At 43.5% G+C, this 14,636-nt stretch overlaps 1 protein-coding gene across 5 annotated transcripts in view; it reads right to left on the reverse strand.

Moving 5' to 3' along the window:
• The window catches only part of LOC118368110 (AT-rich interactive domain-containing protein 4A-like), a 47,609-nt gene that overhangs the window by 7,326 nt on the left and 25,647 nt on the right, over positions 1–14,636 (reverse strand). For 4 of the 5 annotated variants that reach the window (XM_035751888.2, XM_035751887.2, XM_035751885.2 and 1 more), the window contains exons 12-20: positions 11,188–11,263; positions 10,713–10,807; positions 10,200–10,297; positions 9,661–9,949; positions 9,199–9,455; positions 4,776–4,940; positions 2,685–2,944; positions 2,479–2,547; positions 646–2,145 (exon numbers count right to left, since the gene is read on the reverse strand). In XM_035751888.2, coding sequence (XP_035607781.2) covers positions 646–2,145; positions 2,479–2,547; positions 2,685–2,944; positions 4,776–4,940; positions 9,199–9,455; positions 9,661–9,949; positions 10,200–10,297; positions 10,713–10,807; positions 11,188–11,263 — 2,809 coding nt within the window. The remainder of the gene's footprint in view (positions 1–645; positions 2,146–2,478; positions 2,548–2,684; positions 2,945–4,775; positions 4,941–9,198; positions 9,456–9,660; positions 9,950–10,199; positions 10,298–10,712; positions 10,808–11,187; positions 11,264–14,636) is intronic. The other variant, XM_035751886.2, reaches the window with a different exon arrangement.

The following is a 14,636-nucleotide window of genomic DNA, read 5'->3' on the forward strand; positions in this document are numbered from 1 at the left end:
CCTTCAGTTCTCAGAACAAGAATAGACTGATGAGTTTCAGAAGAGCTTTGTTTCTGGCCATTTTGAGCCTGTAATCAAACCCACAAATGCTGATGCTCCAGATACTCAACTCATCTAAAGAAGGCCAGTTTTATTGCTTCTTTAAATCAGAACAGTTTTCAGCTGTGCTAAAGGTTTTTCTAATTATCAATTTACCTTTTAAAATAATTATCTTGGATTAGCTAACAATGTGCCACTGGAACACAGGAGTGATGGTTGCTGATAATAGGCCTATATAGATATTCCATTAAAAATCAGCCGTTTCCAGCTACAATAGTCATTTACAACATTAACGATGTCGACACTGTATTTCTGATCAATTCGATGTTATTTTAAATGGACAAAAAAAAGTGCTTTTCTTTCAAAAACAAGGACATTTCTAAGTGACCCCAAACCTTTGAACGGTAGTGTACATTTGAGTAATTTAGCAGACGTTCTTATCCAGAGCGACTTACAGGACCAGTTAAATTGTTAAATGCCTTGCTCAAGGGTACAGAGATTTTGCCTAGTTGGCTTAGGAATTCGAACCAGCGACCTTTCGGTTACTGGCCCAACACAAGTCTAAATGGATATAGCCTATTCTATGCCAGTCCGTGTGTGACCTACCTCTGTCCTTGGTGTCTCTCTCCTGTAGTGACATGCTGGAGTTGCTAGAGCTGGTGTTGGCTTCAAAGCAGTTGGAGTTGGCCGACTCATTATCACCGAGTCCCTCCTGAGACTCCCCAGCTACGCTGTCAACCTCGATGGTGACGTCGCTCTCACTCTTGGTGCTTATAGACTCATCAGGGCTAGGAGCCGAGGTGGGGGAAAAGACTTGTGGAGGAGCAGCTCCACCGGAGGATGGAGGAGGGTTGTTGTGGGTCTGGGGGTGGTGGGAGGAGGCATTGGATGGAGGGGGAGCATGGACCTTCCCTTGACTCATCATCATTAGGAGGTCTTCTGCTGAGGTCTTGTCCTTCTCATCCAGGTCGTCCAAATCCACCTCGTGGCAGACCAGCGCCTCAGGCCCTATCTGGGGCATCAGCTCCTCCTCTGCCCCATAGTCTGGCTGCTCTGACCTGGGCTGACCTCCTGCAACACCTCCCTCTCCTGGACCACGACACCGCACCTCTGGAGTGAGTGCAGGCATCTCTGTTTTAACCTCCGGTTCTGTTTTACCCTTCGCTGGCTTCAGACACTCCTCTTCTTTCAGTCCCCCCGACTCCAGCCTCCGCTCTGGAGTCGTGGGCCTCGCGCCCGGCGAGTCATGGGGCCTCGCGCCCGGCGAGTCATGGGGCCTCGCGCCCGGCGAGTCATGGGGCCTCGCGCCCGGCGAGTCATGGGGCCTCGCGCCCGGCGAGTCATGGGGCCTCGCGCCCGGCGAGTCATGGGGCCTCGCGCCCGGCGAGTCATGGGGCCTCGCACCCGGCGATGTCATTCTGGCAGTATCCTCCCTCCAGTCTAGACGCACCTTCTTGTCCGGCGTCCTGTGGTCGGTGGCTTTACGCTTGGCCACGCCTCGCTCCTCCCTGCAGATCTCCTCCTCCGGGGCGGAGTCTGTGTCGGAGTCCATGATGGGGAGGTCAGGCATGCTGGGGAGGTGCTCAGCAGGGAGACAGTGAAGCACCACCATGGGCTCATCCTGCCTCTTTAGGGGGCATGGGCTGGGGAACGACTCCGTCTCAGTGTGGTTGGGAGTGGTGGGTATCTCAGAGCCAGTGATGTTGGTGTTCCTCTCGGGCTCTCTAACGTTACTTCTACGTGATGCTTTAGGCCTGGGGGATTTCAGGTTAGGGGGGTCTTCCTCCTTGGGTCTGTCGGGTTCAGGGGTCATGGGAGGCGTCTGGGGCTGCTCCTCAGCCTCCTCTTTCTCAGGCTCCCTCTCAGGGAGTTTGTCCTCCTGCTGCTGCTCCTTCTCCTTAGGGCTGCTGGGGGGCTGGAGCTGTGCTGCTGCTGCTGCCTGGGCTGCTGCGGCGGCCACTGCCTCTGCTCTTCCTCTCTCCACCCTCAGGTCCTCCTCCTCTTCCTGTTTACGGGCCGTGGCGGGGTCCGTTCTCTCCGCCCATGCAGGCTTCTTCTCCGGCGAATCCTCTGACTCACTGTCCTCGGACGAATTCCCCGACTCATCTAAAAGAAGTAGAAGGGGCACATAAATGGTTAGCTTCCATCCATCAAAAGTCCTGGCTTGAATCGATAAATTAACCATTACTTCCAACACCAAGGCGCAGTTTCCCCAGACACAGATTAAGTGTAGTCCTGGACTCAAAATCAAGCCCAATGCAGAATATCCACTGAAAGGGCTACTTTAGTCCAGGACTAGGTTTAATCTGTGTCTGGTAAAACCCACCTCACTTGGCCAGAAACACCCTCTAATCTTCCTTAAATGTCAACTATCATAGTTCCCATAAATAAAGTAGTGACTACACTATACTGCCTCTGCATTTCGAGGTATGTACCTACCATTGGAGTTGGCATCCCTGTCCGAGTCATACATCCCAGAGGTTCTTCTTGTGCGTCGGCGAGGGGTACCTGTTCACAGACAAATTTAATGAATAAAGTTGTAATGATTGATAATAGGTGCAGATTAAGGTGAGGAGAAAAGAAAGCCATGGTTCAGTATCGGGGTGGAGACACGTTACATGCTGGTTTAGGTACAGGTCTCATACCCTCTCCATTGGGCAGGGGTGATGTGTCAGATTTGCTCTTGCTGCTGGAGCGCCCCTCACGGCTGGGGGTCTTGGAGACGCTGCGGTTGGCACTGGGGGGAGTGGTTCTGAGAAGAGGGCGACCTCTCAACCCACCCAGCTTCCCCTGCTTGTCCTTCTCTCCATCCTCTTTGTTCATGACTTTCTTTTTCTGTTTATTTTTTGTTCCGCCCTTGTCGACAGGCCAGATGATCCGATCTGCTTTGACCCACTCATCATACCTATAGAAGACAAATGAAACCATAAACATTATAGCTAGACTCACTCATACCTATAAAGGGGAAATGAACCCATAAACATTATAGCTAGACTCACTCATACCTAGAGGGGAAATGAACCCATAAACATTATAGCTAGACTCATCATACCTATAGAGGGGAAATGAAACCATAAACATTATAGCTAGACTCACTCATACCTATAGAGGGGAAATGAACCCATAAACATTATAGCTAGACTCACTCATACCTATAGAGGGGAAATGAAACCATAAACATTATAGCTAGACTCACTCATACCTATAGAGGGGAAATGAACCCATAAACATTATAGCTAGACTCACTCATACCTAGAGGGGAAATGAAACCATAAACATTATAGCTAGACTCACTCATACCTAGAGGGGAAATGAACCCATAAACATTATAGCTAGACTCACTCATACCTAGAGGGGAAATGAACCCATAAACATTATAGCTAGACTCACTCATACCTATAGAGGGGAAACGAACCCATAAACATTATAGCTAGACTCACTCATACCTATAGAGGGGAAATTAACCCATAAACATTAGAGCTAGATTTAAAAGATTTAACCTCTTGGTGTTAGGGGGCAGTATTTTCATTTTTGGGGAAAAAAACGTTCCTGTTTTAAAGCAGCATATTTTGTCAGGAAGATGCTAGAATATGCATATAATTGACAGCTTTGGATAGAAAACACTGACGTTTCCAAAACTGTAAAGATATTGTCTGTGAGTATAACAGAACTGATGTTGCAGGCGAAAGCCTGAGAAAAATCCAATCCGGAAGTGCCCCAGGTTTTGAAAGCGCTGCGTTCCAATGAATGTACCATCAACGAGCTTACGCTTTCTACGTATTCCCCAAGGTGTCTACAGCATTGTGACGTAGTTTTACGCATTTCTGTTGAATAATATCCATAGGCGGCCACATTGCGTAAGTGGTCACATGGTGGCTCCGAGAGAGATTCTTGTGTAAAATACAGAGGTAGCCATTATTCCAATCGGTCCTAGTGAAAAACGAATTGTCCCAACGGATATATTATCGAATAGATATTAGAAAAACACCTTGAGGATGGATTCTAAACAACGTTTGCCATGTTTCTGTCGATATTATGGAGCCAATTTGGAATATTTTTCGGTGTTGTGGTGACCGCAATTTCGGGCGATTTCTCAGCCAAATGTGAAAAACAAATGGAGCCATTTCGCCTACAAAAAGAATAGTTTGGGGAAAAATGAACTTTGGCTGTCTACCTGGGAGTCTCGTGAGTGAAAACATCCGAAGTTCAAAGGTAAACGATTTAATTTGATTGCTTTTCTGATTTCCGTGACACGGATGCCTGCTGCTAGCAAGGCATAATGCTATGCTAGGCTAAGATAAACTTACACAAATGCTTGTCTAGTGTTGGCTGTAAAGCATATTTTGAAAATCTGAGATGACAGGGTGATTAACAAAAGGCTAATCTGTGTTCCAATATATTTCACTTGTGATTTTCACGAATAGGAAGATTTATGTCCGTTGCGTTATGCTAATTAGTGTCAGATGATTACAACGGCTCCGTTCACGGGATGGGGTGTCACTACAGGTTAAGCGTCACAAAAAAAAACGCTTTAGCAGCCCGCCCAAGGGTTGCTATGGCAGGAAAATCCTTGCACAACATTGAATGTCAAAGTAACTTCAAAAACAGAGAAATAGAGAAAGGCGGAACGCTAATACCGAAAATACTGCCATGATCAAGACAACAAATGATAAAAACACAAATCCCCATCATCTCTTTCAGGTGGGTGAGAACGGAAGTATGTGTCCATGGGTTACCTGACGTTCCAGCCGTAGTAGTGTACAAGGTAGAGGACATCTCCGGCATCATCGTTCTCAGTTTTCTTGATATTGGCCTCGTATATCTTCTGGGTCTTCCCTCGGCCGTACTTTACCTTCACCTTAGTCCCGGTCACAGAGTCTTCTGAGTCCTCATCCTCAGCCCTGTAGAGAGACATAGATCAAAACAGGGCCAAAGGAAAAACCTATGCACAGAAAAGCTTTGCCTGACGACTCATGATCCTGAATTTAGTTCCGCTGCTCTATCGACGATCACCGTCTGTTCCTTGTCTGAAACTGACATCCTAGAATTTGTTTGTGTGACGTCAAAATAAGTGACGAACAAAACCAATTCAACAGGGATTAACCAAACAGAGTATCAACGTTGATGACATCATTTTGTAGGACGGCTCTGGCCATACCGATCAGTTTCCAGGACCAATCAAAACAGTCAGAATGTGTTAGCATTCCAGAAGACGTCAGGGAGGGAGGAAAATCCAGGGCCTTGTTCAGTTGACCAACAATCTCGAATGTTGCATATAGAAATGACATGAATAGAGCCAATGTGATTCCTTATTCTACATGTCAGAGGCATGTTTAATCTAAAATGTTCCGTCCCGCTGAACACTCCCCAGACTCACTGTAGAGAAAGAACATTAGTGGGCCAGGCGTTTGGTCCTGAGCAATGTGGATGGGTAGCCAGGCAACAGAAAAGTTGTCCCAAATACCCTTTTAAAACGTTTAGTAACGCAACCCATGCTTACTTACGGTGCCCATTCACAAAAATAAAGCGAGCTGCTTATCTTTAGCTGCTCACCCTTGCCTAAAATATCCCTAATCATAACTTGAATCAAAAAGGTGATTGTGTAAATTGTGTAAAAAAAAAAGCCGTTGTTTGCTAGCCTCCAAAAGCAGGTTACTATCACCATTAACACTGGTCCAAAGCTTCAGAAAATATTCATACCCCTTGACTGATTCCAGTGTTACAGCCTGAATCCAACATGCATTAAATGTATTTATCACCCATCGACACACAATACCCCATAAAAGTGAAAACATTGTTTAAATGTTTATTGAAAATAAAATATCTAATTTACAGAAGTATTCACACCCGAGTCATTACTTAGTAAAAGCACAGCTGTGAGTGTCTGGGTAAGTCTAAGCGCTTCCAACACCTGGATTGTGCAACATTTGCCCATTTTTCTTTTCAAAATGCATCAAGCTCTCTCAAATTGGTTGTTGATCTTTGCTAGACAACCATTTCAGGTCTTGTCACAGATTTTAAGTAGATTTAAATCAAAACTGTTCCTTGGCCACTCAGGAACATTCAGTCTTTTTGGAAAGGTGGGTGACCTTGTTTTAGGTTATTGTTCTGCTGAAAGGGGAATTTATCTACCAGTGTCTAGAAGAAAGCCGACAGAACCAGGTTTTCCTCTAGGATTTGACCTGTGCTTAGAGCCATACGGTTTATATTTTTATCCTGAAAAACTCCCCAGTTGTTAACAATTTCAAGCATACCAAATAACATGATGCAGCCAACACTCTGCTTGAAAATATAGAGAGTGGTACTTAGTAATGTGTTGTATTAGATTTGCCCCAAACAAAACACTTTGTATTCAGGACAAAAAGTTAATTGGTTTGCAGTATTACTTATTGCAAACAGGATGCATGTTTTGGAACATCTGCACAGGCTTCCTGCTTTTACCTGTCAATTAGGTTCGTATTGTGGAGTACCTACAATGTTGTTGATCCATCCTCAGTTTTTTTCATTTTATGATTTTATTTCACCTTTATTTAACCAGGTAGGCTAGTTGAGAACAAGTTCTTATTTACAACTGCGACCTGGCCAAGATAAAACAAAGCAGTGTGACAGAAACAACAGAGTTACACAGACTAAACAAGCGTACGTACTGTCAATAACACAATAGGAAAAAAATAAAGTCTATATACAGTGTGTGCAAATGACATCAGGAGGTATGGCAATAAATAGCCCATAGTAGCAAAGGAATTACAATTTAGCAGATTAAAACACTGGAGTGATAGATGAGCAGATGATGGTGTTTAAGTAGTGATACTGGTGTGCAAAAGAGCAGCAAAGTAAATACAAACAATATGGGGACGAGGTAGGTAGATTGGGTGGGCTATTTACAGATTGACTATGTACAGCTGCAGCGATCGGTTAGCTGCTCAGATTGCTGATGTTTAAAGTTTAAAAACAATCTACAATGAATCATTTTTAAAATTATGGTTCTAACACAAAATTTGGAAAATGTCAAAGGGTGTGAATACTTTCTGAAGGCACTGTAGTTGGAGCAGCTGACAGCTTGACAGAACTCTGTTCGTAAAGACGCAAACGCTAATTTTCATCAAAACTCTGGGCAGGACACATTGGCTTTACCCTGGTAGGCCAGGCAACTCAAAGGTTCTCTACAGACTCCTTTTCTGTGATCAAACAAAAGCATACTGCAGTAACATCACAAAAGAACCTTGGGCCCCATGTAGAGCCATCACAACGAGGCTCTCAAACGCAGTGAAGAAGCTTTCAGCCAGTACTACCTGGCACTACTCCAATGTCACATGATAGAAATGAGACTCATTTATTAGTTCACACCGTAGCAAAATGTTTTGCAACAAAAATGTGAGTTTCTTATTGGGTAAAACCTGTTAGGGATGTTGGTTCCTGCACAGGAACCAAATCAGCGGAAATTTCAGAGCGCCACCTATAGTACTTGATAAAACACAAACGGTCATTAAAACACACACGCAAGATACTCAATTAAAGCTACACTCGTTGTGAATCTAGCCAACATGTCAGATTTGTAAAATGCTTTTCGGCGAAAGCACCCCCCGAAATACCTGAACGAGACCTAAACAAAAGATTTTGCGGTAGCCGGCGCAACACAATACGCAGAAATGAAATATAAAACATTCATTACCTTTGACGAGCTTCTTTGTTGGCACTTCTATATGTCCCATAAACATCACAATTGGGTCTTTTTCCCGATTAAATCCGTCATTGTATAGCCAAAATGTCATTTTATGAAGGCCGGTCTGATCCAGGAAAATTCACCTTTACAAGACGCAACGTCACTTAAAATTAAACAAGTTGCCTATAAACTTCTACAAATCACTTCAAACTACTTTTGTAAACCAACTCTAGGTATTAATAAACGTTAATAATCGATCAAATTGATCACGGGGCGATCTGTATTCGATAGCAGCAAGTCTTGAAATCATCGTCCATTTTTCCACTTTCATAACTTCCTCCAGTGCGCCCCAAGACAGGAAGTGCCTATACGTCATCTATACACACATACTTATCATATGCATATACTATATTCCTGGCATGAGTAGCAGGACTTTGAAATGTTGCGCGATTTTTAACAAAAAGCTGCGAAAATTCGCAACATCCCTAACAGGTTTTAAGCTAGGTCTTCTCTCCCGGTTTCGGTCAGTTTGCATCTTAGTGAATACAGTGAGCTCTGCACACTACAGCAAAAGAAATTAGCTGTTTCTAAAAATATTAAAATAATGTCTCAGACTACAACAGAATTGACATGGCAGACGAAAACCACAAGGGAAAAAAATAAGTTCTACTTGGTTTGAGGACCAAGGCTCTTACAATGGAAAGCAAAAGGTCCTATGTAATTCCGGCTCCCAAATTTCAATTCCTATGGCTTCCACTAGATGTCAACAGTCTTCATTCAAGGTTTCAGGCTTGTTTATTGAAAAACGAGCAAGAATTTTGAGTTTTTGTGAAGAGAGCACCGGAACAATAGTCTTTCGGCCCGCGAGGAAGAGGACGTGCGCTTACTAATTTTACTTTTCTATTGAACATACTACTTTCCGTATGAAATATTATAGTTCATTTACATTTTAGGGTACCTGAGGATTGTATAAAAACGTTGTTTGACTTGTTTGGACTAAGTTTAGCGGTAGCTTTTTCGACTCCTTTGTCTGTATGTTGAAAGAGTAGATTACTGAAATCGATGGTGCCAACTAAACTGACTTTTGGAAGACAGAAGGATTTTATCTAACAAAACGACCATTCATGTTGTAACTGGGACGCTTGGGATTGCAAACAGAGGAAGATCTTCAAAAGTAAGTGATTTATTTAATCGCCATTTGTGATTTTGTGAAGCCTGTGCTGGTTGAAAAATATGTTGATGTGGGGCGCCGTCATCAGACAATCGCATGGTATGCTTTCGCTGTAAAGCCTATTGTAAATCGGACAATTCAGTTAGATTAACAAGAATGTAAGCTTTTAAATGATATAAGATACTTATGTTCATGAATGTTTAATATTATTTATTTGAATTGCGCGCCCTCCAATTTCACCAGATGTTGTCGACTGGTGTCCCGCCTATCCCTAAGAAGTTTTTAATATTACACTGTTATATGTTTCATTAACATTTAACTGTACCCTTCAACTCTCCTCTCGCCGTCCTCATCCTCCCCTTCGTCCTCAGACTCTTTATCGGACTCCTCCAGACGTCGGCTGCATCCATTCCCCTGGGTGTCCCCTACGTCTGACCTGCTGCTCTCTTTTTGACCACCCATCTCCTCTCCGCTGGTCTCGCCCACACCCAGACCACTCGGCTCCTGCTCTTTGATCTTCTCCAGCTTGACAGGCTCCTTCACCTCAGCTTTGACCGGGGTCACAGTGCACCGTCTCCTCCCCTGAGGGAAAGGATAGAGAAGAGATTAGTGTCTGGAACTCAGGGGGAAAAAACTGTATAGTACAGTGCTTTCACACTTTCTCCTCAAAACGCATTGGATGAAAAGATCAGAGGGGATGAACCCCAGTTCAATTCATTTTGAGAAGGCGAATTGGGAGGAAATCTAAGAGTTCAAAGGACAAAAGTTGCTTTTGAGAACTCCTAACCCTGGGAGAGGCGATATCTTTGTGGCTCTCTTTGTCGCTCTCACTCCCCGACTCAGCCTCCTCCTGGGAAGGCTTGTCCTCTGTGGCTGCAGCAGACTCATTCTGGACGGGTGGTGTTGGGCCCTTGCCAACCTTGTCTTTGTCCTTCACCTTCACCTCAGGGACCTGGGCAGCCTTCTGCTCTGTCTGGGACTGGGAGGACTGGGGCGCTGGACGAGCCTCGTTGTGGTGGATGGTCCTGAACACGATGCAGGCTGAGCGGCAGTACTCCTCAAAGCCATACAGGTACCTACACACACACACAGTAAATGTCACTCACCACACACTTCTAAACAATCTTGGTGCAAAAAACTGAAATATCCATCAATCAAATGTATTTATATAGCCTTATAGTAATCCGTCCTAGAAAACAGTTTCAATTTATCATGCCAAGACGTTGAGTGCATTTCTCAACATCAACGCAAATGACTCAGCTTCAAAAGAAAGACGTGTCTGTTAAAGAGTGCTTGTCAGTCTGAGTGAAGTGAATCAGCACCTACTTTCTGTAGGCAGTCTTCACATTGTAGGAGGCAGCGGAGTTTAGGATGGGAATGCCCAGGTCCATGTAGATTTGTTTCCACACAGATCCACTTTCAATCTGCAAATAACAACCATCAACATAACATATGAATAATCATTAATGTAGGCCACGCTATATCAAGAATATCTTCAACAAAACAAACAGGGAGGTAAGTGAGACAAAACGCTACCAACATCACTTGATCGAGAAGCAGTCCAAATTGTTAAGTCATTTCAGGCCTATTGTTTTCTATGCCCTCATAACAGCCGACGTGCAGAACACCAGCCAGACAGCCCCATCCATGACCTTCATAGTCCACTAAAAAGCTGCATGCTGCAATTCTGCTTATAGAGGCAGAGGAGAGACAAAGCTTGAGAGAACGGGCTGTTCACATTAGATGAGACCAGAAAGTCTGCCTGCCTGCCACTGCAGTGAGGAGAACTCAGATGAAAGAGGCAGGGGGGTGTTAGCTGTACAGATGAGATGCACTCACTTTGTCACAGCCCCCCTGCTGGTAGACTAGCCTGAAGAGCTTGAAGAGGTTCAGATCCTTGTAGCCGAGCACAGGAGGCTTGTTAATTGGTGTCCCTGAGGAGGAGATGTGGAGAAGAGCAGTGAGAAGAAAAGTAGCACATTCTAGGGCATTCTAAATCACAGGAACATCGTTCTTATTTCATATGTTGTCGTTGAATGACTGATAAGGATGCATTGTGTGATAAAAAAAACTGCAGTGAAATCAAATGAATGAATGAATGAATGAATGAATGAATGATCAAATGGGGCATTCAGAGCCAGAGCCGGTAAGGTAGTGTGTGCGCGCTTGCAGTAAAGTGTTGTGCGCTGTAAAAGTCATGAAAGATCACCAATGGGCCCTGGTCAAAAGTAGGGCACTATATAGGAAATATGGTGCTATTTGAGACAGACAGGGAAAACACAGGAAGATAAATGGGACAGGGCTGAAGGCTCACCTCGATCCTCCATGAACTTATACAACTGCTGCAGGAAGTGATCCCTCTCCTCTGGGTCCGCCTCATCCTCAGGCTGCTGGGAAGGTAAACGTAACACTCCTTGGTTAAAATAGGCAAATGAGGCATCAACCGACGATATCTTGTGTTAGTCATTAACTGTCAGCGACTGTGCTGTTATTCTGACAAGGTCTCTCGACAAACATATTTTAGTCCTAAATACAAATAAAAAGGTAAAGTTTTTAAAGAGACGGAAGACAATGAAAAGCTATGAGTAGACAAGAAGGCATGGAAGTAAAACCAATCAGTCCTGACATAGCTACATTCCTGTAGAGTTAGCAATGCTCTTATTTACATAAGCATTTACATAAGCATTTGTATTGAGCTCAAGGTGCTCTCTGTTTCCATTGATCATCCTTGAGATGTTTCTACAACTTGATTGGAGTCCACCTGAGATAAATTCAATTGATTGGACATGATTTGGAAAGGCACACACCTGTCTATATAAAGGTCCCTCAGTTGACAGTACATGTCAGAGCAAAAACCAAGCCATGAGGTCGAAGGAATTGTCCGTAGAGCGCCCAAGACAGGAATATGCCGAGGTACGGATCAAGTGAAGGGTTGCAAAACATTTATGCAGGATTGAAGGTCCAAGAACAGTGGCCTTCATCATTCTTAAATGGAAGACGTTAAGGACCCCTCCAAGAGTATTCCTTAGAGCTTGCCGCCCGGACAAACTGAGCAATCGAGGGAGAAGAGTCTTGGTCAGGGAGATGACCAAGAATCCGACGGTCACTCTGACAGAGCTGTGGAGATCTAAAAACCTTCCAGAAGGACAACCATCTCCGCAGCACTCCACCAATCAGGCTTTTATGGTAGAGTGGCCAGATGGAAGCCACGCCTCAGTAAAAAAGGCAGATGACAGCTCGCTTGGAGCCAAAATGTACCCTAAAGGACTCAGACCATGAGAAACAAGAGTGTCTGGCCTGATGAAACAAAGATTGAAACAAACTACTTCGACTGAATACCAAGTGTCACGTCTGGAGAACACCGTAGCGATGGTGCCAGGTTAAGCATGGTGGTGCAGCATCATGCTGTGGGGACATTTTTTTTTTTTTATCGGCTGGGACTGAAAGACTAGTGAGGATCGAGGCAAAGATGAACGGAGCAAAGAACAGAGAGATCCTTGATGAAAACATGCACCAGAGCACACAAGAGCTCAGACTGGAGCGAAGGCTAACCTTCCCACAGGACAATGACCCTAAACAAACAGCCAAGACAACACAGGAGTGGCTTCGGGACAAGTCTCTGAATGTCCTTGAGTGGCCCAGCCAGAGGTCAGACTTGAACCCGAAAGAACATCTCTGGAGACCTGAAAATAGCTGTGAAGCGATGCTCCCCATCGAACCTGAGAAGACCTTGAGAGGATCTGCAGAGAAGAATGGGAGAAAAATCACCAAATACAGGTGTGCCAAGCTTGTAGCATCATACCCAAGAATACTAGAGGATGTAATTGCTGCCAAAAGGTGCTTTAACTTTTTATGGCTGCAGGGGCAGTATTGAGTAGCTTGGATGAAAAGGTGCCCATTGTAAACGGCCAGCTCCTCAGCCTCAGTTGCTAATATATGCATATTATTATTAGTATTGGATAGAAAACACTGAAGTTTCTAAAACTGTTTGAATTATGTCTCAGTATAACAGAACTCATATTGCAGGCAAAACCTTGAGAAATTCCACTTCTTGTTTGTATTTTTTCTGGGGGTGGCAGATTTTCAACCAAGCTCTTATTGAAATTACAGAGATATGGATGAGTTCTCACTTCCACTAGATGTCAACAGTCAATAGAACTTTGTCTGATGACTAATGTGAATGGGGGGTCGAATGAGACAGGAAAGTCACCACTGCCACGAGTTGACCATGCTTTCATCATGCGCGTTCACAAGTGAAGGACCTGCGTTCCACCGGTCATCTGAAGTCATTCTAATTCTCCGGTTGGAACGTTATTCAAGATATGTAAACAACATTCTAAAGATTGATTCAGTACATCGTTTGACATGTTTCTACTGACTGTTACGGAACTTTTGGACATTGTCAGGTTATAGTGGACACACTGACTTTGGAATTGTTTACCAAACGCGCTAACCAAAGTAGCTAATTGGGCATATGACATTTTCGAACAAATCAAGCATTTATTGTGGACCTGGGATTCCTAGGACTGCATTCTGATGAAGTTTATCAAAAGGTAAGGAAACATTTATCATGCATTTTCTGGTTTCTGTTGACTCCAACATGGAGGCTAATTTTTCTATTGTTCTGAGCACCGTCTCAGATTAATGCATGGGTTTCTTTTTCCGTAAAGATTTTTTGAAATCTGACACAGCGGTTTCATTAAGGAGAGGTATATCTATAATTCCATGTGTATAACTTCTATTATCATCTACATTTATGATGAGTATTTCTGTTGAAACGATGTGGCTATGCAAAAATGACTTGATGTTTTTGGAACTAGTGAATGGAATGCTCCAATGTAAACTAGATTTTCTGATATGAACTTTATCAAACAAAACATGCATGTATATTGTGTAACATGAAGTCCTATGAGTGTCATCTGATGAAGATAATTCAAGGTTAGTGATTAATTTTCTCTATTTCTGCTTTTTGTGAATGCTATATTTCGCTGGAAAATGGCTGTGCTTATTGTGGTTTGGTGGAGACCTAACATAATGGTTTGTTTAGCTGAAAAGCATATTTTTAAAAAAAATCGGACACTTTGGTGGGATTAACTACAAGATGAACTTTAAAATGAAAAAAGACACATGTATGTTTCAGGAATTGTAATTATGAGATTTCAGTGGTTTGAATTTGGCACCCTCTATTTTCACTGGTAGTTGTCATATCGATCCCGTTAGCGGGATTGCAGCCATAAAAAGTTAAAGTACTGAGTAAAGGGTCTTATACTTATGTAAAATGTGATTTGCAAATATCTCTAAAAACACGTTTTGGCTTTGTCATTATGGGGTAGTGTGTGTAGATTGATGAAGAAAAAATGAAGAAAAAACGATTCAATCAATTTTCGAATAAGGTGGTAATGTAACAAAATGTGGAAAGTCAAGGCGTCTGAATAATTTCTAAATGTACATCTACAGAAATAAAACAGATCCTGCTTCTGTTGCCTGTTTGAGTGTTTGTTTAATAGCCTACTGATTCCATGAGCACCAAGCCTCATGCAAAAACGTCGGATAAACAAAATCACAAAGTCGTCTGTTTGTAAAGCTTTGCTATGCTGTGGTTTACACAGTTCCAAATGGTCAGAAAATTATATGCTAATCTAACGGCCCTTCTTTGGACACTGCGCTAACAAACCTCCAAACGATCTTCAATGCCATACAACACTCAGAGTTCTCCAACTGCTTTTAAGTGCATGCTCTTCAACTGATTGCTGCCCGCACCCT

Source organism: Oncorhynchus keta, chromosome 35 (genome assembly GCF_023373465.1).
Source record: "Oncorhynchus keta strain PuntledgeMale-10-30-2019 chromosome 35, Oket_V2, whole genome shotgun sequence".
NCBI classification, from domain to species: Eukaryota; Metazoa; Chordata; class Actinopteri; order Salmoniformes; family Salmonidae; genus Oncorhynchus; species Oncorhynchus keta.